Source organism: Entelurus aequoreus, linkage group LG21 (assembly GCF_033978785.1).
Source record: "Entelurus aequoreus isolate RoL-2023_Sb linkage group LG21, RoL_Eaeq_v1.1, whole genome shotgun sequence".
Lineage (NCBI taxonomy): Eukaryota > Metazoa > Chordata > Actinopteri > Syngnathiformes > Syngnathidae > Entelurus > Entelurus aequoreus.
Window position 1 is genome coordinate 6,244,399 of NC_084751.1, and position 22,329 is coordinate 6,266,727.

The 22,329-nt window shown below is 40.9% G+C and overlaps 1 protein-coding gene across 2 annotated transcripts; it reads left to right on the forward strand.

Moving 5' to 3' along the window:
- Positions 1–2,474: 2,474 nt before the first annotated feature.
- Positions 2,475–22,304, forward strand: LOC133638223 (outer mitochondrial transmembrane helix translocase). Of its 2 annotated transcripts, XM_062030599.1 has the most exons (10): positions 2,475–2,650; positions 2,860–3,034; positions 14,025–14,123; positions 14,541–14,661; positions 14,718–14,918; positions 15,047–15,153; positions 19,366–19,455; positions 20,629–20,679; positions 20,795–20,925; positions 21,991–22,304. In XM_062030599.1, exons 2-10 carry the CDS (start codon positions 2,861–2,863, stop codon positions 22,109–22,111), a joined length of 1,095 nt encoding a protein of 364 aa, XP_061886583.1. In that variant the 5' UTR covers positions 2,475–2,650; position 2,860; the 3' UTR covers positions 22,112–22,304. The 2 variants fall into 2 exon arrangements, with proteins under 2 accessions (XP_061886583.1, XP_061886584.1); XM_062030600.1 differs by lacking the exons at positions 2,475–2,650; positions 2,860–3,034; positions 14,025–14,123 and adding an exon at positions 14,443–14,465.
- The last annotated feature ends 25 nt before the right edge of the window (positions 22,305–22,329 follow it).

Sequence of the window (22,329 nt, forward strand, 5' to 3'; positions counted from 1 at the left end):
TGTATGTCGCTTTGGATAAAAGCGTCTGCCAACAACATAAACATATATAAACACCTGAAAGTCTAAAACCACCAATCTGTTTCACTGGATTCAGAATAAAAGCAAATTCTGTCTTACCCAACAATGTTACTATTTGAATATTGTTACTTGAAGACTTATTCCTGGTTACAATTATACTGTTAAGAAAGTATTGTCTTATACTTTGCCTAAAATGAGAATGCATCATAATCAGGGGCGGCTGGTGAATTTTGATTTAGGTGTCACAATCATTTATTTCAACTTTATGTTATTCACGTATGACATTTTTAAATGTAATGAATTTCATTGACAAGCAATTCTATTATGGTCATACTCTTGTTTGCTAGCGGCTAGGATGTCAGTACTATTGAAGATCTTTGCTCCTTCTCAACTCTGTGCTAATATTCTTTTCACAAAATACAACCAATAGTACGTTAATGTTAAATCTTACTTGTGAAAAGTAATCCCCCGATTCCTATTTTCAACAGTCCGCTCATTTGAGCAGGAAAACGCTGAACACCATCTTTGTTTTCTACCTGTCAACTGTCAGTTTAGCATCTTTGTTTTCTACCTGTCAACTGTCAGTTTAGCATCTTTGTTTTCTACCTGTCGACTGTCAGTTTAGCATCTTTGTTTTCTACCTGTCAACTGTCAGTTTAGCATCTTTGTTTTCTACCTGTCAACTGTCAGTTTAGCATCTTTGTTTTCTACCTGTCGACTGTCAGTTTAGCATCTTTGTTTTCTACCTGTCAACTGTCAGTTTAGCATCTTTGTTTTCTACCTGTCAACTGTCAGTTTAGCATCTTTGTTTTCTACCTGTCAACTGTCAGTTTAGCATCTTTGTTTTCTACCTGTCAACTGTCAGTTTAGCATCTTTGTTTTCTACCTGTCAACTGTCAGTTTAGCATCTTTGTTTTCTACCTGTCAACTGTCAGTTTAGCATCTTTGTTTTCTACCTGTCGACTGTCAGTTTAGCATCTTTGTTTTCTACCTGTCAACTGTCAGTTTAGCATCTTTGTTTTCTACCTGTCAACTGTCAGTTTAGCATCTTTGTTTTCTACCTGTCAACTGTCAGTTTAGCATCTTTGTTTTCTACCTGTCAACTGTCAGTTTAGCATCTTTGTTTTCTACCTGTCAACTGTCAGTTTAGCATCTTTGTTTTCTACCTGTCAACTGTCAGTTTAGCATCTTTGTTTTCTACCTGTCAACTGTCAGTTTAGCATCTTTGTTTTCTACCTGTCAACTGTCAGTTTAGCATCTTTGTTTTCTACCTGTCGACTGTCAGTTTAGCATCTTTGTTTTCTACCTGTCAACTGTCAATGTAGCATCTTTGTTTTCTACCTGTCAACTGTCAGTTTAGCATCTTTGTTTTCTACCTGTCGACTGTCAGTTTAGCATCTTTGTTTTCTACCTGTCAACTGTCAGTTTAGCATCTTTGTTTTCTACCTGTCAACTGTCAGTTTAGCATCTTTGTTTTCTACCTGTCAACTGTCAGTTTAGCATCTTTGTTTTCTACCTGTCAACTGTCAGTTTAGCATCTTTGTTTTCTACCTGTCAACTGTCAGTTTAGCATCTTTGTTTTCTACCTGTCAACTGTCAGTTTAGCATCTTTGTTTTCTACCTGTCGACTGTCAGTTTAGCATCTTTGTTTTCTACCTGTCAACTGTCAGTTTAGCATCTTTGTTTTCTACCTGTCAACTGTCAGTTTAGCATCTTTGTTTTCTACCTGTCAACTGTCAGTTTAGCATCTTTGTTTTCTACCTGTCAACTGTCAGTTTAGCATCTTTGTTTTCTACCTGTCAACTGTCAGTTTAGCATCTTTGTTTTCTACCTGTCAACTGTCAGTTTAGCATCTTTGTTTTCTACCTGTCAACTGTCAGTTTAGCATCTTTGTTTTCTACCTGTCAACTGTCAGTTTAGCATCTTTGTTTTCTACCTGTCAACTGTCAGTTTAGCATCTTTGTTTTCTACCTGTCGACTGTCAGTTTAGCATCTTTGTTTTCTACCTGTCAACTGTCAGTTTAGCATCTTTGTTTTCTACCTGTCAACTGTCAGTTTAGCATCTTTGTTTTCTACCTGTCAACTGTCAGTTTAGCATCTTTGTTTTCTACCTGTCAACTGTCAGTTTAGCATCTTTGTTTTCTACCTGTCAACTGTCAGTTTAGGCTGCTCGCCGGCTCATCACCACTTCAAGATGGCGGCCCAATTTCTCGCGTCACAGCAGCCAATGCTGCGTCTACTTGAAACATGCCTATGGACCCCGACTTAAACAAGTTGAAAAACTTATTGTGGTGTTACCATTTAGTGGTCAATTGTACGGAATATGTACTTCACTGTGCAACCTACTAATAAAAGTCTCAATCAATCAAACCAATCAAAAGGTTTTGAACTTTTGACCGAGGACGATGACGTCATACCAACAATCACTTCCTGTATAAAGTGTGCACATCCGGACGATGACGTCATCGCTTCCTGTACAGTGGTGAGCGCCCATGACACGTGACGTTCTACGTATGCGTCTTAGTTGAAGGAGAAAAAGCAGTCGTGACGTCATCGTGCGGTCGACATGTTCACCGGAAGACGGCGGTGTTGACTTCACGTGACAAGGAAGAAGACGCTGTTTGACTAAAAGGTACATTTGACTCCTCTCTGACGTCATTCATCAACGTGCTCGTCACGTGTCATGTCTTTAGTGGTCTTTGGTGCCGCCTGGCGCCCGAGGAGACGCTTAGAGCCAGAGGTCGAGCTAATGCTAATGCTAATGCTAATGCTAAAGCTAGCAGCGGTACTTTCGCTTTGAGAAGCAAGACTTGCTGCTTGGTGACGTCATTGTGCCCGCAGCATGGTGCTGAGGGAGATCCCCGCCGACCACCTGGCGCGACCCCTGGGCAGGAACGAGGTGCTGGGCTTGTTGTTCCGCCTGACCATATTTGGTGCTGTCACCTACTTCACCATCAAGTGGATGGTGGACGCCATCGACCCCACCCGCAAGCAGAAGGTGGAGGCTCAGAAACAAGTGAGTTGCTCGTCTCCGTGGCAACGGCTGCTATACTTAAAGGCCTACTGAAATTAATTTTTTTAATTTAAACGGGGATAGCAGATCTATTCTATGTGTCATACTTGATCATTTCGCGATATTGCCATATTTTTGCTGAAAGGATTTAGTATAGAACAACGACGATAAAGATTGCAACTTTTGGTATCTGATAAAAAAAAGGCTTGCCCCTACCGGAAGTAGCGTGACGTAGTCAGTTGAACATATACGCAAAGTTCCCTATTGTTTACAATGATGGCCGCATGAAGTGAGAGAGATTCGGACTGAGAAAGCGACAATTTCCCCATTAATTTGAGCGAGGATGAAAGATTTGTGGATGAGGAACGTGCAAGTGAAGGACTAGTGGGGAGTTGAAGCTATTCAGATAGGGAAGATGCTGTGAGAGGCGGGGGTGACCTGATATTCAGCTGGGAATGACTACAACAGTAAATAAACACAAGACATATATATACTCTATTAGCCACAACACAACCAGGCTTATAATTAATATGCCACAAATTAATCCTGCATAAAAACACCTGCGTGTTTGTTACGCTAGCTCCTAGCTCCTCTGCTAGCTCCTAGCTCCATAGAACACGCCAATACAATTCAAACACCTGACCAACACACACAATCACTCAGCCCAAAAGACCGTTTACCTAACCCAAGGTTCATAAAGCTTATATATTTTTAAAAAGTTACGTACGTGACGCGCACGTACGGTACGGTACGTGTTATGCTAGCTCCTAGCTCCTCTGCTAGCTCCTAGCTCCATAGAACACGCCAATACAATTCAAACACATGATCAACACACACAATCACTCAGCCCAAAAGACCGTTCACCTAACCCAAGGTTCATAAAGCTTATATATTTTTAAAAAGTTACGTACATACGCAAAAAAAAGCCAAAGCTGCATACTCACAGTAGCACGTCTGCGTCTTTGTCATCCAAATCAAAGTAATCCTGGTAAGAGTCTGTGTTGTCCCAGTTCTCTACAGGCGTCTGTGTATCCAAGTCAAATGTCCTCCTGGTTAGAGTCTCTGTTATCCGAGTTCTTCCATCTTGACTGCATCTTTCGGGAATGTAAACAAAGAAGCGCCGGCTGTGTACTGTTGTGGCTGACTACGTTCGATAAATACGTCCATTTCGCACTGACAACTTTCTTCTTTGCTTGCTCGGCTTCCTTCTCCATAATGCAATGAACATGATTGCAACAGATTCACGAACACAGATGTCCAGAATACTGTGGAATTATGAAATGAAAACAGAGCTTTTTCGTATTGGCTTCAATGTGGAAGGCATACCCGTGTTCCCCGGGCTACGTCACGCGCATACGTCATCCTCAGAGGCGTTTCGAACCGGAAGTTTAGCGGCAAATTTAAAATGTCACTTTATAAGTTAACCCGGCCGTATTGGCATGTGTTATAATGTTAAGATTTCATCATTGATATATAAACTATCAGACTGCGTGGTCGGTAGTAGTGGGTTTCAGGAGGACTTTAACAACCTGGACAGGGGGGGGGGTATATATTTACAAGTATTTCTTCTACATATAAATAATGTGTTGATGAATGAGTGAATGAGTATATCTGTTGATGGATGAGTATATCTGTTGATGGATGAGTATGTCTGTTGATGGATGAGTATGTCTGTTGATGGATGAGTATATCTGTTGATGGATGAGTATTTCTGTTGATGGATGAGTATATCTGTTGATGGATGAGTATATCTGTTGATGGATGAGTATTTCTGTTGATGGATGAGTATATCTGTTGATGGATGAGTATATCTGTTGATGGATGAGTATATCTGTTGATGGATGAGTATATCTGTTGATGAATGAGTATATCTGTTGATGGATGAGTATATCTGTTGATGGATGAGTATATCTGTTGATGGATGAGTATATCTGTTGATGGATGAGTATATCTGTTGATGAATGAGTATATCTGTTGATGAATGAGTATATCTGTTGATGGATGAGTATATCTGTTGATGGATGAGTATATATGTTGATGGATGAGTATATCTGTTGATTGATGAGTATATCTGTTGATGGATGAGTATATCTGTTGATGGATGAGTATGTCTGTTGATGGATGAGTATGTCTGTTGATGGATGAGTATGTCTGTTGATGGATGAGTATGTCTGTTGATGGATGAGTATGTCTGTTGATGGATGAGTATATCTGTTGATGGATGAGTATATCTGTTGATGGATGAGTATATCTGTTGATGAATGAGTATATCTGTTGATGGATGAGTATATCTGTTGATGGATGAGTATATCTGTTGATGGATGAGTATATCTGTTGATGGATGAGTATATCTGTTGATGAATGAGTATATCTGTTGATGGATGAGTATATCTGTTGATGGATGAGTATGTCTGTTGATGGATGAGTATGTCTGTTGATGGATGAGTATATCTGTTGATGGATGAGTATATCTGTTGATGGATGAGTATGTCTGTTGATGGATGAGTATGTCTGTTGATGGATGAGTATATCTGTTGATGGATGAGTATGTCTGTTGATGGATGAGTATGTCTGTTGATGGATGAGTATGTCTGTTGATGGATGAGTATATCTGTTGATGGATGAGTATGTCTGTTGATGGATGAGTATATCTGTTGATGGATGAGTATGTCTGTTGATGGATGAGTATGTCTGTTGATGGATGAGTATGTCTGTTGATGGATGAGTATGTCTGTTGATGGATGAGTATGTCTGTTGATGGATGAGTATGTCTGTTGATGGATGAGTATATCTGTTGATGGATGAGTATATCTGTTGATGGATGAGTATATCTGTTGATGGATGAGTATATCTGTTGATGGATGAGTATATCTGTTGATGGATGAGTATATCTGTTGATGGATGAGTATTTCTGTTGATGGATGAGTATATCTGTTGATGGATGAGTATATCTGTTGATGGATGAGTATATCTGTTGATGGATGAGTATTTCTGTTGATGGATGAGTATATCTGTTGATGGATGAGTATATCTGTTGATGAATGAGTATATCTGTTGATGAATGAGTATGTCTGTTGATGGATGAGTATGTCTGTTGATGGATGAGTATATCTGTTGATGGATGAGTATATCTGTTGATGGATGAGTATATCTGTTGATGGATGAGTATATATGTTGATGGATGAGTATATCTGTTGATGGATGAGTATGTCTGTTGATGGATGAGTATGTCTGTTGATGGATGAGTATGTCTGTTGATGGATGAGTATGTCTGTTGATGGATGAGTATGTCTGTTGATGGATGAGTATGTCTGTTGATGGATGAGTATGTCTGTTGATGGATGAGTATGTCTGTTGATGGATGAGTATGTCTGTTGATGGATGAGTATGTCTGTTGATGGATGAGTATGTCTGTTGATGGATGAGTATGTCTGTTGATGGATGAGTATGTCTGTTGATGGATGAGTATGTCTGTTGATGGATGAGTATATCTGTTGATGGATGAGTATATCTGTTGATGGATGAGTATATCTGTTGATGGATGAGTATGTCTGTTGATGGATGAGTATGTCTGTTGATGGATGAGTATGTCTGTTGATGGATGAGTATGTCTGTTGATGGATGAGTATGTCTGTTGATGGATGAGTATGTCTGTTGATGGATGAGTATATCTGTTGATGGATGAGTATATCTGTTGATGGATGAGTATATCTGTTGATGGATGAGTATATCTGTTGATGGATGAGTATATCTGTTGATGGATGAGTATGTCTGTTGATGGATGAGTATGTCTGTTGATGGATGAGTATTTCTGTTGATGGATGAGTATATCTGTTGATGGATGAGTATTTCTGTTGATGGATGAGTATGTCTGTTGATGGATGAGTATGTCTGTTGATGGATGAGTATGTCTGTTGATGGATGAGTATGTCTGTTGATGGATGAGTATGTCTGTTGATGGATGAGTACATCTGTTGATGGATGAGTATGTCTGTTGATGGATGAGTATTTCTGTTGATGGATGAGTATGTCTGTTGATGGATGAGTACATCTGTTGATGGATGAGTACGTCTGTTGATGGATGAGTACGTCTGTTGATGGATGAGTATGTCTGTTGATGGATGAGTATATCTGTTGATGGATGAGTATATCTGTTGATGGATGAGTATATCTGTTGATGGATGAGTATATATGTTGATGGATGAGTATATCTGTTGATGGATGAGTATTTCTGTTGATGGATGAGTATATCTGTTGATGGATGAGTATATCTGTTGATGAATGAGTATATCTGTTGATGAATGAGTATGTCTGTTGATGGATGAGTATGTCTGTTGATGGATGAGTATATCTGTTGATGGATGAGTATATCTGTTGATGGATGAGTATATCTGTTGATGGATGAGTATATCTGTTGATGGATGAGTATGTCTGTTGATGGATGAGTATGTCTGTTGATGGATGAGTATGTCTGTTGATGGATGAGTATGTCTGTTGATGGATGAGTATGTCTGTTGATGGATGAGTATGTCTGTTGATGGATGAGTATATCTGTTGATGGATGAGTATGTCTGTTGATGGATGAGTATATCTGTTGATGGATGAGTATGTCTGTTGATGGATGAGTATGTCTGTTGATGGATGAGTATGTCTGTTGATGGATGAGTATGTCTGTTGATGGATGAGTATGTCTGTTGATGGATGAGTATGTCTGTTGATGGATGAGTATATCTGTTGATGGATGAGTATATCTGTTGATGGATGAGTATATCTGTTGATGGATGAGTATATCTGTTGATGGATGAGTATATCTGTTGATGGATGAGTATTTCTGTTGATGGATGAGTATATCTGTTGATGGATGAGTATATCTGTTGATGGATGAGTATATCTGTTGATGGATGAGTATTTCTGTTGATGGATGAGTATATCTGTTGATGGATGAGTATATCTGTTGATGGATGAGTATATCTGTTGATGGATGAGTATATCTGTTGATGGATGAGTATATATGTTGATGGATGAGTATATCTGTTGATGGATGAGTATATCTGTTGATGGATGAGTATGTCTGTTGATGGATGAGTATGTCTGTTGATGGATGAGTATGTCTGTTGATGGATGAGTATGTCTGTTGATGGATGAGTATGTCTGTTGATGGATGAGTATGTCTGTTGATGGATGAGTATGTCTGTTGATGGATGAGTATGTCTGTTGATGGATGAGTATGTCTGTTGATGGATGAGTATGTCTGTTGATGGATGAGTATGTCTGTTGATGGATGAGTATGTCTGTTGATGGATGAGTATATCTGTTGATGGATGAGTATATCTGTTGATGGATGAGTATATCTGTTGATGGATGAGTATATCTGTTGATGGATGAGTATGTCTGTTGATGGATGAGTATGTCTGTTGATGGATGAGTATGTCTGTTGATGGATGAGTATGTCTGTTGATGGATGAGTATGTCTGTTGATGGATGAGTATGTCTGTTGATGGATGAGTATATCTGTTGATGGATGAGTATATCTGTTGATGGATGAGTATATCTGTTGATGGATGAGTATATCTGTTGATGGATGAGTATATCTGTTGATGGATGAGTATGTCTGTTGATGGATGAGTATGTCTGTTGATGGATGAGTATTTCTGTTGATGGATGAGTATATCTGTTGATGGATGAGTATTTCTGTTGATGGATGAGTATGTCTGTTGATGGATGAGTATGTCTGTTGATGGATGAGTATGTCTGTTGATGGATGAGTATGTCTGTTGATGGATGAGTACATCTGTTGATGGATGAGTATGTCTGTTGATGGATGAGTATTTCTGTTGATGGATGAGTACGTCTGTTGATGGATGAGTACATCTGTTGATGGATGAGTACGTCTGTTGATGGATGAGTACGTCTGTTGATGGATGAGTATGTCTGTTGATGGATGAGTATATCTGTTGATGGATGAGTATATCTGTTGATGGATGAGTATATCTGTTGATGGATGAGTATATATGTTGATGGATGAGTATATCTGTTGATGGATGAGTATTTCTGTTGATGGATGAGTATATCTGTTGATGGATGAGTATATCTGTTGATGAATGAGTATATCTGTTGATGAATGAGTATGTCTGTTGATGGATGAGTATGTCTGTTGATGGATGAGTATATCTGTTGATGGATGAGTATATCTGTTGATGGATGAGTATATCTGTTGATGGATGAGTATATATGTTGATGGATGAGTATATCTGTTGATGGATGAGTATATCTGTTGATGGATGAGTATGTCTGTTGATGGATGAGTATGTCTGTTGATGGATGAGTATGTCTGTTGATGGATGAGTATGTCTGTTGATGGATGAGTATGTCTGTTGATGGATGAGTATGTCTGTTGATGGATGAGTATGTCTGTTGATGGATGAGTATGTCTGTTGATGGATGAGTATGTCTGTTGATGGATGAGTATGTCTGTTGATGGATGAGTATGTCTGTTGATGGATGAGTATGTCTGTTGATGGATGAGTATATCTGTTGATGGATGAGTATATCTGTTGATGGATGAGTATATCTGTTGATGGATGAGTATATCTGTTGATGGATGAGTATGTCTGTTGATGGATGAGTATGTCTGTTGATGGATGAGTATGTCTGTTGATGGATGAGTATGTCTGTTGATGGATGAGTATGTCTGTTGATGGATGAGTATGTCTGTTGATGGATGAGTATATCTGTTGATGGATGAGTATATCTGTTGATGGATGAGTATATCTGTTGATGGATGAGTATATCTGTTGATGGATGAGTATATCTGTTGATGGATGAGTATGTCTGTTGATGGATGAGTATGTCTGTTGATGGATGAGTATTTCTGTTGATGGATGAGTATATCTGTTGATGGATGAGTATTTCTGTTGATGGATGAGTATGTCTGTTGATGGATGAGTATGTCTGTTGATGGATGAGTATGTCTGTTGATGGATGAGTATGTCTGTTGATGGATGAGTATGTCTGTTGATGGATGAGTATGTCTGTTGATGGATGAGTACATCTGTTGATGGATGAGTATGTCTGTTGATGGATGAGTATTTCTGTTGATGGATGAGTATGTCTGTTGATGGATGAGTACATCTGTTGATGGATGAGTACGTCTGTTGATGGATGAGTACGTCTGTTGATGGATGAGTACGTCTGTTGATGGATGAGTATATATGTTGATGGATGAGTATATCTGTTGATGGATGAGTATATCTGTTGATGGATGAGTATATATGTTGATGGATGAGTACATCTGTTGATGGATGAGTACATCTGTTGATGGATGAGTATATCTGTTGATGGATGAGTATATCTGTTGATGGATGAGTACATCTGTTGATGGATGAGTATATCTGTTGATGGATGAGTATATCTGTTGATGGATGAGTATGTCTGTTGATGGATGAGTATGTCTGTTGATGGATGAGTATGTCTGTTGATGGATGAGTATGTCTGTTGATGGATGAGTATGTCTGTTGATGGATGAGTATGTCTGTTGATGGATGAGTACGTCTGTTGATGGATGAGTATGTCTGTTGATGGATGAGTATTTCTGTTGATGGATGAGTATGTCTGTTGATGGATGAGTACATCTGTTGATGGATGAGTACGTCTGTTGATGGATGAGTACGTCTGTTGATGGATGAGTACGTCTGTTGATGGATGAGTATGTATGTTGATGGATGAGTATATCTGTTGATGGATGAGTATATCTGTTGATGGATGAGTATATATGTTGATGGATGAGTACATCTGTTGATGGATGAGTACATCTGTTGATGGATGAGTATATCTGTTGATGGATGAGTATATCTGTTGATGGATGAGTACATCTGTTGATGGATGAGTATATCTGTTGATGGATGAGTATATCTGTTGATGGATGAGTATATCTGTTGATGGATGAGTATGTCTGTTGATGGATGAGTATGTCTGTTGATGGATGAGTATATCTGTTGATGGATGAGTACATCTGTTGATGGATGAGTACATCTGTTGATGGATGAGTATATCTGTTGATGGATGAGTATATCTGTTGATGGATGAGTATATCTGTTGATGGATGAGTATATCTGTTGATGGATGAGTATATCTGTTGGCCAGCTTGCTGAATGGAGAAGTGTGATGTACCAAATGTACAGGCAACATGCCAACATACCAACATACCAACATGCCAACATGCCAACATACCAACATATCAACATACCAACATGCCAACATGCCAACATGCCAACATGCCAACATACCAACATGCCAACATGCCAACATACCAACATGCCAACATGCCAACATACCAACATATCAACATACCAACATGCCAACATGCCAACATGCCAACATACCAACATGCCAACATGCCAACATACCAACATACCAACATATCAACATACAAACATGCCAACATGCCAACATGCCAACATGCCAACATACCAACATGCCAACATGCCAACATACCAACATACCAACATACCAACATGCCAACATGCCAACATGCCAACATACCAACATGCCAACATGCCAACATACCAACATGCCAACATGCCAACATGCCAACATGCCAACATGCCAACATGCCAACATACCAACATGCCAACATGCCAACATACCAACATACCAACATGCCAACATGCCAACATGCCAACATACCAACATACCAACATGCCAACATGCCAACATGCCAACATGCCAACATACCAACATACCAACATGCCAACATGCCAACATACCAACATATCAACATACCAACATGCCAACATGCCAACATGCCAACATGCCAACATACCAACATGCCAACATGCCAACATACCAACATGCCAACATGCCAACATACCAACATATCAACATACCAACATGCCAACATGCCAACATGCCAACATACCAACATGCCAACATGCCAACATACCAACATACCAACATATCAACATACAAACATGCCAACATGCCAACATGCCAACATGCCAACATACCAACATGCCAACATGCCAACATACCAACATACCAACATACCAACATGCCAACATGCCAACATGCCAACATACCAACATGCCAACATGCCAACATGCCAACATACCAACATGCCAACATGCCAACATGCCAACATGCCAACATGCCAACATACCAACATGCCAACATGCCAACATACCAACATACCAACATGCCAACATGCCAACATGCCAACATACCAACATACCAACATGCCAACATGCCAACATGCCAACATGCCAACATACCAACATACCAACATGCCAACATACCACTTCCCCTTCCAGCTGTCCTGGATGAACTAAAATGATTGTTTCCAATCATTTTGGAACTTGCAAGCGTACTTCTTCTTCTTACTGGTCGTCACCATGTCACCGTGTCTCCGTGTCTCCGTGTCACCGTGTCACCGTGTCTCCGTGTCACCGTGTCACCGTGTCACCGTGTCTCCGTGTCACCGTGTCACCGTGTCACCGTGTCTCCGTGTCTCCGTGTCACCGTGTCTCCGTGTCACCGTGTCACCGTGTCACCGTGTCACCGTGTCACCGTGTCTCCGTGTCACCGTGTCACCGTGTCTCCGTGTCTCCGTGTCACTGTGTCACTGTGTCACCGTGTCTCCGTGTCTCCGTGTCACAGTGTCTCCGTGTCACCGTGTCTCCGTGTCACTGTGTCACTGTGTCACCGTGTCTCCGTGTCTCCGTGTCTCCGTGTCACAGTGTCTCCGTGTCTCCGTGTCACCGTGTCACCGTGTCACCGTGTCTCCGTGTCTCCGTGTCTCCGTGTCACAGTGTCTCCGTGTCACTGTGTCACCGTGTCACCGTGTCTCCGTGTCTCCGTGTCTCCATGTCTCCGTGTCACAGTGTCTCCGTGTCACTGTGTCACCGTGTCACCGTGTCTCCGTGTCTCCGTGTCTCCGTGTCACAGTGTCTCCGTGTCTCCATGTCACCGTGTCACCGTGTCTCCATGTCACCATGTCACCATGTCTCCATGTCTCCATGTCACCATGTCACCATGTCTCCATGTCACCATGTCACCATGTCTCTTCTTCTGCTTCTGCTTGGTCTCTGTTATGTTTTTGGACATTACTACTTGCCGTAGTTTTGAAGCAATGCATGATGGGAATCCGGATGTTGTGGTATTAACGTGCAGGCTGGAATAAACACATGCTGAGAAATAGCTCCATGCCTGCCTACTTTATGGCTTATAGATAAACCTATGGATAACTGTATGGGTTATAGATAAACCTATGAATAACTGTATGGGTTATAGATAAACCTATGAATAACTGTATGGGTTATAGATAAACCTATGAATAACTGTATGGGTTATAGATAAACCTATGAATAACTGTATGGGTTATAGATAAACCTATGAATAACTGTATGGGTTATAGATAAACCTATGAATAACTGTATGGGTTATAGATAAACCTATGAATAACTGTATGGGTTATAGATAAACCTATGAATAACTGTATGGGTTATAGATAAACCTATGAATAACTGTATGGGTTATAGATAAACCTATGAATAACTGTATGGGTTATAGATAAACCTATGAATAACTGTATGGGTTATAGATAAACCTATGAATAACTGTATGGGTTATAGATAAACCTATGGATAACTGTATGGGTTATAGATAAACCTATGGATAACTGTATGGGTTATAGATAAACCTATGAATAACTGTATGGGTTATAGATAAACCTATGAATAACTGTATGGGTTATAGATAAACCTATGAATAACTGTATGGGTTATAGATAAAGGAGACATATATAATAGTCAGGTTGTAGAGGACACTAAAGGCACACCCCCAATATTGGGGGTGTGGAAGTGGGGAGAATGGTTACCCCGGGAGATTTTCGGGAGAGGCACTGAAATTGGTGAGTCTCCTGGTAAAATAATGAGGGTTGGCAAGTATGACGGCTGCCCACCAACCCAGCACTTATTCCCTCCTCCACGTCTGCCAGGCAGAGAAGTTGATGCGGCAGATTGGCGTGAAAGACGTGAAACTGTCCGAGTACGAGATGAGCATCGCTGCACACCTGGTGGACCCCCTGAGCATGCAGGTACACACACACACACACACACACCTGGTGGACCCCCTGAGCATGCAGGTACACACACACACACACACACACACCTGGTGGACCCCCTGAGCATGCAGGTACACACACACACACACACACACCTGGTGGACCCCCTGAGCATGCAGGTACACACACACACACACACACACACCTGGTGGACCCCCTGAGCATGCAGGTACACACACACACACACACACACACACCTGGTGGACCCCCTGAGCATGCAGGTACACACACACACACACACACACACCTGGTGGACCCCCTGAGCATGCAGGTACACACACACACACACACCTGGTGGACCCCCTGAGCATGCAGGTACACACACACACACACACACACACACACACACACACACAGGTTGTGCAAGAGCAGTAAGGCCTGCATGTGCAGATCACATGGCGGGACATCGGGGGTCTGGATGAGGTCATCACAGAGCTCCAGGAGACTGTCATCCTGCCCGTCCAGAAGCGTCACCTCTTCACCTCCTCCAGGCTGCTGCAGCCCCCCAAAGGTGGCACACATCCCGTCATGCGCCCACGTGCCCACCTGACCTTGTCCTGACCACAGGTGTGCTGCTCCATGGACCACCCGGCTGTGGCAAGACCCTCATCGCCAAGGCCACCGCCAAGGAGGCGGGCTTCCGCTTCATCAACCTGCAGCCCAGCACGCTGACTGACAAGTGGTACGGAGAATCTCAGAAACTCTCTGCCGCCGTCTTCTCATTGGCTGTCAAACTGCAGCCCGCCATCATCTTCATCGACGAGATAGGTGGGACACACACACACACACACACACACACACACACACACACACACACACACACACACACACACACACACACACACAGCAGGACTGTGAGGCTCAAACAGGTTGTGTGTGTGTGTGTGTGTTGTCAGACTCCTTCCTGAGAAATCGCTCCAGTTCAGACCACGAAGCCACGGCCATGATGAAGGCCCAGTTCATGAGTCTGTGGGACGGTCTGGACACTGACCACCACTGTCAGGTGACCACTCACCTGTTGTGTTGTTGTTGTTGTTGTTGTCAACCACATCATGGATGTAACATCAATGTACAAACACACACACAACACATGTCATCTGTTGTGTTGTTGTGTACGACATCATGGATGTAACATCAATGTACAAACACACACACACAACACATGTCATCTGTTGTGTTGTTGTGAAGGACATCATGGATGTAACATCAATGTACAAACACACACACACAACACATGTCATCTGTTGTGTTGTTGTGAAGGACATCATGGATGTAACATCAATGTACAAACACACACACAACACATGTCATCTGTTGTGTTGTTGTGAAGGACATCATGGATGTAACATCAATGTACAAACACACACACAACACATGTCATCTGTTGTGTTGTTGTGAAGGACATCATGGATGTAACATCAATGTACAAACACACACACAACACATGTCATCTGTTGTGTTGTTGTGAACCACATCATGGATGTAACATCAATGTACAAACACACACACACAACACATGTCATCTGTTGTGTTGTTGTGAAGGACATCATGGATGTAACATCAATGTACAAACACACACACAACACATGTCATCTGTTGTGTTGTTGTGAAGGACATCATGGATGTAACATCAATGTACAAACACACACACACAACACATGTCATCTGTTGTGTTGTTGTGAAGGACATCATGGATGTAACATCAATGTACAAACACACACACAACACATGTCATCTGTTGTGTTGTTGTGAAGGACATCATGGATGTAACATCAATGTACAAACACACACACAACACATGTCATCTGCTGTGTTGTTGTGAAGGACATCATGGATGTAACATCAATGTACAAACACACACACACAACACATGTCATCTGTTGTGTTGTTGTGAAGGACATCATGGATGTAACATCAATGTACAAACACACACACACAACACATGTCATCTGTTGTGTTGTTGTGAAGGACATCATGGATGTAACATCAATGTACAAACACACACACAACACATGTCATCTGTTGTGTTGTTGTGAAGGACATCATGGATGTAACATCAATGTACAAACACACACACAACACATGTCATCTGTTGTGTTGTTGTGAAGGACATCATGGATGTAACATCAATGTACAAACACACACACACAACACATGTCATCTGTTGTGTTGTTGTGAAGGACATCATGGATGTAACATCAATGTACAAACACACACACAACACATGTCATCTGTTGTGTTGTTGTGTACGACATCATGGATGTAACATCAATGTACAAACTGTGGAATTGTTGCTTTACTCTCCAAGCTGAGAACAACAGCACATCACACTTCCCCTTCACAATAATAGCACGGGGCATCACATCCGGTCTGACTACGCTAACAAAATAAAGGTTTCAAAAAAGTATAATGTACTTAAAGCACTTACACAATGATTATGCTGTGACCCAAAATATGGGTAAAATAACACATCCTCACATGTATGGGTACAATACATATTTGACCCATAATATGGGTACAATACATCTTTGACCCATAATATGGGTCAAAGATGTATTGTACCCATACATGTGAGGATGTGTTATTTGACCCATAATATGGGTCAAAGATGTATTGTACCCATACATGTGAGGATGTGTTATTTGACCCATATTATGGGTCAAAGATGTATTGTACCCATACATGTGAGGATGTGTTATTTGACCCATAATATGGGTCAAAGATGTATTGTACCCATACATGTGAGGATGTTATTTGACCCATAATATGGGTCAAAGATGTATTGTACCCATACATGTGAGGATGTGTTATTTGACCCATATTATGGGTCAAAGATGTATTGTACCCATACATGTGAGGATGTGTTATTTGACCCATATTATGGGTCAAAGATGTATTGTACCATACATGTGAGGTTGTGATATTTGACCCATAATATGGGTCAAAGATGTATTGTACCATACATGTGAGGTTGTGATATTTGACCCATAATATGGGTCAAAGATGTATTGTACCCATACATGTGAGGTTGTGTTATTTGACCCATAATATGGGTCAAAGATGTATTGTACCCATACATGTGAGGTTGTGTTATTTGACCCATATTATGGGTCAAAGATGTATTGTACCCATACATGTGAGGATGTGTTATTTGACCCATAATATGGGTCAAAGATGTATTGTACCCATACATGTGAGGTTGTGTTATTTGACCCATAATATGGGTCAAAGATGTATTGTACCCATACATGTGAGGTTGTGTTATTTGACCCATAATATGGGTCAAAGATGTATTGTACCCATACATGTGAGGTTGTGTTATTTGACCCATATTATGGGTCAAAGATGTATTGTACCCATACATGTGAGGATGTGTTATTTGACCCATAATATGGGTCAAAGATGTATTGTACCCATACATGTGAGGTTGTGTTATTTGACCCATAATATGGGTCAAAGATGTATTGTACCCATAAATGTGAGGTTGTTATTTGACCCATAATATGGGTCAAAGATGTATTGTACCCATACATGTGAGGTTGTGTTATTTGACCCATAATATGGGTCAAATATGTATTGTACCCATACATGTGAGGTTGTGTTATTTGACCCATATTATGGGTCAAAGATGTATTGTACCCATACATGTGAGGATGTGTTATTTGACCCATAATATGGGTCAAAGATGTATTGTACCCATACATGTGAGGTTGTGTTATTTGACCCATAATATGGGTCAAAGATGTATTGTACCCATACATGTGAGGTTGTGTTATTTGACCCATAATATGGGTCAAAGATGTATTGTACCCATACATGTGAGGTTGTGTTATTTGACCCATATTATGGGTCAAAGATGTATTGTACCCATACATGTGAGGATGTGTTATTTGACCCATAATATGGGTCAAAGATGTATTGTACCCATACATGTGAGGTTGTGTTATTTGACCCATAATATGGGTCAAAGATGTATTGTACCCATACATGTGAGGTTGTTATTTGACCCATAATATGGGTCAAAGATGTATTGTACCCATACATGTGAGGTTGTGTTATTTGACCCATATTATGGGTCAAAGATGTATTGTACCCATACATGTGAGGATGTGTTATTTGACCCATAAAATGGGTCAAAGATGTATTGTACCCATACATGTGAGGTTGTGTTATTTGACCCATATTATGGGTCAAAGATGTATTGTACCCATACATGTGAGGATGTGTTATTTGACCCATAATATGGGTCAAAGATGTATTGTACCCATACATGTGAGGTTGTTATTTGACCCATATTATGGGTCAAAGATGTATTGTACCATACATGTGAGGTTGTGATATTTGACCCATAATATGGGTCAAAGATGTATTGTACCATACATGTGAGGTTGTGATACTTGACCCATAATATGGGTCAAAGATGTATTGTACCCATACATGTGAGGTTGTGTTATTTGACCCATAATATGGGTCAAAGATGTATTGTACCCATACATGTGAGGTTGTGTTATTTGACCCATATTATGGGTCAAAGATGTATTGTACCATACATGTGAGGTTGTGATATTTGACCCATAATATGGGTCAAAGATGTATTGTACCATACATGTGAGGTTGTGATATTTGACCCATAATATGGGTCAAAGATATATTGTACCCATACATGTGAGGTTGTGTTATTTGACCCATAATATGGGTCAAAGATGTATTCTACCCATACATGTGAGGATGTGTTATTTGGTGGTAAAATAGGTGTAAAACTAAGTGGACGAGGTCAAACAGAATAAAAATGTTTGTTCATATTGCTATTATATGATTAATTTCTGTGACTAGTATTATTTTACTTGTGGTTTTTTCCTGACTAATTTATATCCTTTGTTTTCAAAAGTATGCTGTTATTTTATGCTATGTTATTTTATGCTATGCACTGCTATGCTATTTTATGCTATACTATTTTATTTTATGCTATGTTATTTTATGCTATGCTATTTTATGCTATGCTGTGTTATTTTATGCTATGCACTGCTATGCTATTTTATGCTATACTATTTTATTTTATGCTATGCTATGTTATTTTATGCTATGTTATTTTATGCTGTGTTATTTTATGCTATGTTATTTCATGCTATGCTGTTATGTTATGCTATGCTATTTTATTTTATGCTATGCTATGTTATTTAATGCTATGTATGCTATGCTAAAACAACACTGTCAGGTGATCGTCATGGGCGCCACCAACCGTCCGCAGGATCTAGACTCGGCCATCTTGAGGAGGATGCCCACCAGATTCCACATCAACCAGCCGGTACTCACAACTTGTCTATAACTTGTCTACACTACACTACTCACTTGTCTACACTACACTACTCACTTGTCTACACTACACTACTCACTTGTCTACACTACATTACTCACTTGTCTACACTACACTACTCACTTGTCTACACTACACTACTCACTTGTCTACACTACACTACTCACTTGTCTACACTACACTACTCACTTGTCTACACTACACTACTCACTTGTCTACACTACACTACTCACTTGTCTACACTACATTACTCACTTGTCTACACTACACTACTCACTTGTCTACACTACACTACTCACTTGTCTACACTACACTACTCACTTGTCTACACTACACTACTCACTTGTCTACACTACACTACTCACTTGTCTGCACTACACTACTCACTTGTCTACACTACACTACTCACTTGTCTACACTACACTACTCACTTGTCTACACTACACTACTCACTTGTCTACACTACATTACTCACTTGTCTACACTACACTACTCACTTGTCTACACTACACTACTCACTTGTCTACACTACACTACTCACTTGTCTGCACTACACTACTCACTTGTCTACACTACTCACTTGTCTACACTACACTACTCACTTGTCTACACTACACTACTCACTTGTCTACACTACTCACTTGTCTACACTACACTACTCACTTGTCTACACTACTCACTTGTCTGCACTACACTACTCACTTGTCTACACTACACTACTCACTTGTCTACACTACTCACTTGTCTGCACTACACTACTCACTTGTCTACACTACACTACTCACTTGTCTACACTACACTACTCACTTGTCTACACTACACTACTCACTTGTCTACACTACACTACTCACTTGTCTACACTACTCACTTGTCTGCACTACACTACTCACTTGTCTACACTACACTACTCACTTGTCTACACTACTCACTTGTCTGCACTACACTACTCACTTGTCTGCACTACACTACTCACTTGTCTACACTACACTACTCACTTGTCTACACTACACTACTCACTTGTCTACACTACACTACTCACTTGTCTACACTACACCTCCATATTGAGAGTGTGTGTGTGTGTGTGTGTGTGTGTGTGTGTGTGTGTGTGTGTGTGTGTGTGTGTGTGTGTGTGTGTGTGTGTGTGTGTGTGTGTGTGTGTGTTAGGGCGTGCACCAGCGAGAACACATCCTCAAACTGATCCTGGAAAACGAGAGTGTGAGTAAAGTCTGCTGGCTGCACACACACCTGGCGGCCATCTTGGTCCTCACACACACCTGACGGCCATCTTGGTCCTCACACACACCTGACGGCCATCTTGGTCCTCACACAGGTGGACCACCAGGTGCAACTCTCCCAGGTTGCCAAGGAAACGGAGGGATTCTCAGGAAGTGACCTGAGAGAAATGTGTCGTGATGCTGCCCTGCTGTGTGTGCGTGACTTTGTACACCTGACTACTGACAGGTAAGTCACACTACTTCCTCTTTCTCACTACACTACTTCCTCTTTGTCACTACACTACTTCCTCTTTCTCACTACACTACTTCCTCTTTCTCACTACACTACTTCCTCTTTCTCACTACACTACTTCCTGTGTTTCACTACACTACTTCCTCTTTGTCACTACACTACTTCCTGTGTTTCACTACACTACTTCCTCTTTGTCACTACAGTACTTCCTGTGTTTCACTACACTACTTCCTCTTTGTCACTACAGTACTTCCTGTGTTTCACTACACTACTTCCTCTTTGTCACTACAGTACTTCCTGTGTTTCACTACACTACTTCCTCTTTGTCACTACAGTACTTCCTGTGTTTCACTACACTACTTCCTCTTTGTCACTACACTACTTCCTGTGTCTCACTACACTATTTCCTGTGTCACTACACTACTTCCTCTTTGTCACTACACTACTTCTTGTGTCACTACACTTCCTCTTTGTCACTCCACTACTTCCTGTGTCACTACCCTACTTCCTCTTTGTCACTGCACTACTTCCTCTTTGTCACTACACTACTTCCTGTGTGTCACTACACTAATTTCTGGTTCACTACACTACTTCCTTTTTGTCACTACACTACTTCCTGTGTGTCACTACACTACTTCCTGTTTCTCAACTTTTCACTACACTACTTCCTGTTTGTCACTACACAACTTCCTGTTTGTCAGCTTGCTAGTACACAACTTCCTGTTTGTCAACATGCCAGTACACAACTTCCTGTTTGTCACTACACAACTTCCTGTTTTTCAACTTGCCAGTACACAACTTCCTGTTTGTCAACTTGCCAGTACACAACTTCCTGTTTGTCAACATGCCAGTACACAACTTCCTGTTTGTCAAGTTGCCAGTACACAACTTCCTGTTTGTCAACATGCCAGTACACAACTTCCTGTTTGTCAAGTTGCCAGTACACAACTTCCTGTTTGTCAACATGCCAGTACACAACTTCCTGTTTGTCAAGTTGCCAGTACACAACTTCCTGTTTGTCAACTTGCCAGTACACAACTTCCTGTTTGTGGCTTTCAGCCCGTCAGAAGATTTCATTCGTCCAATCCACACGTCGGACTTGCAGCGAGCCATCGCCAAGATGAAGAAATCCAAGATGGCGGGTGGTCACGGCGCCTTGCTGCACGCCGCTCTGGACTGAGCACAACCTTCACCTCGGCCCGCTGGTTCGATTCCCTCTGGCTTTTCTGTGCCAACGTTACTTTTCTTTTTTTTGAGCCCTTAAATGTCCGCTTGCTCACTATTTGCAGGCCACGCCCACCTGTCGTTTGGTCATGGAATTCTGAAAGCTTTTATTTTGACGAGTAATAAAGCGACTTAAGGAAATAATTAGACTTAGCTTGAAGCCTGTCACACATT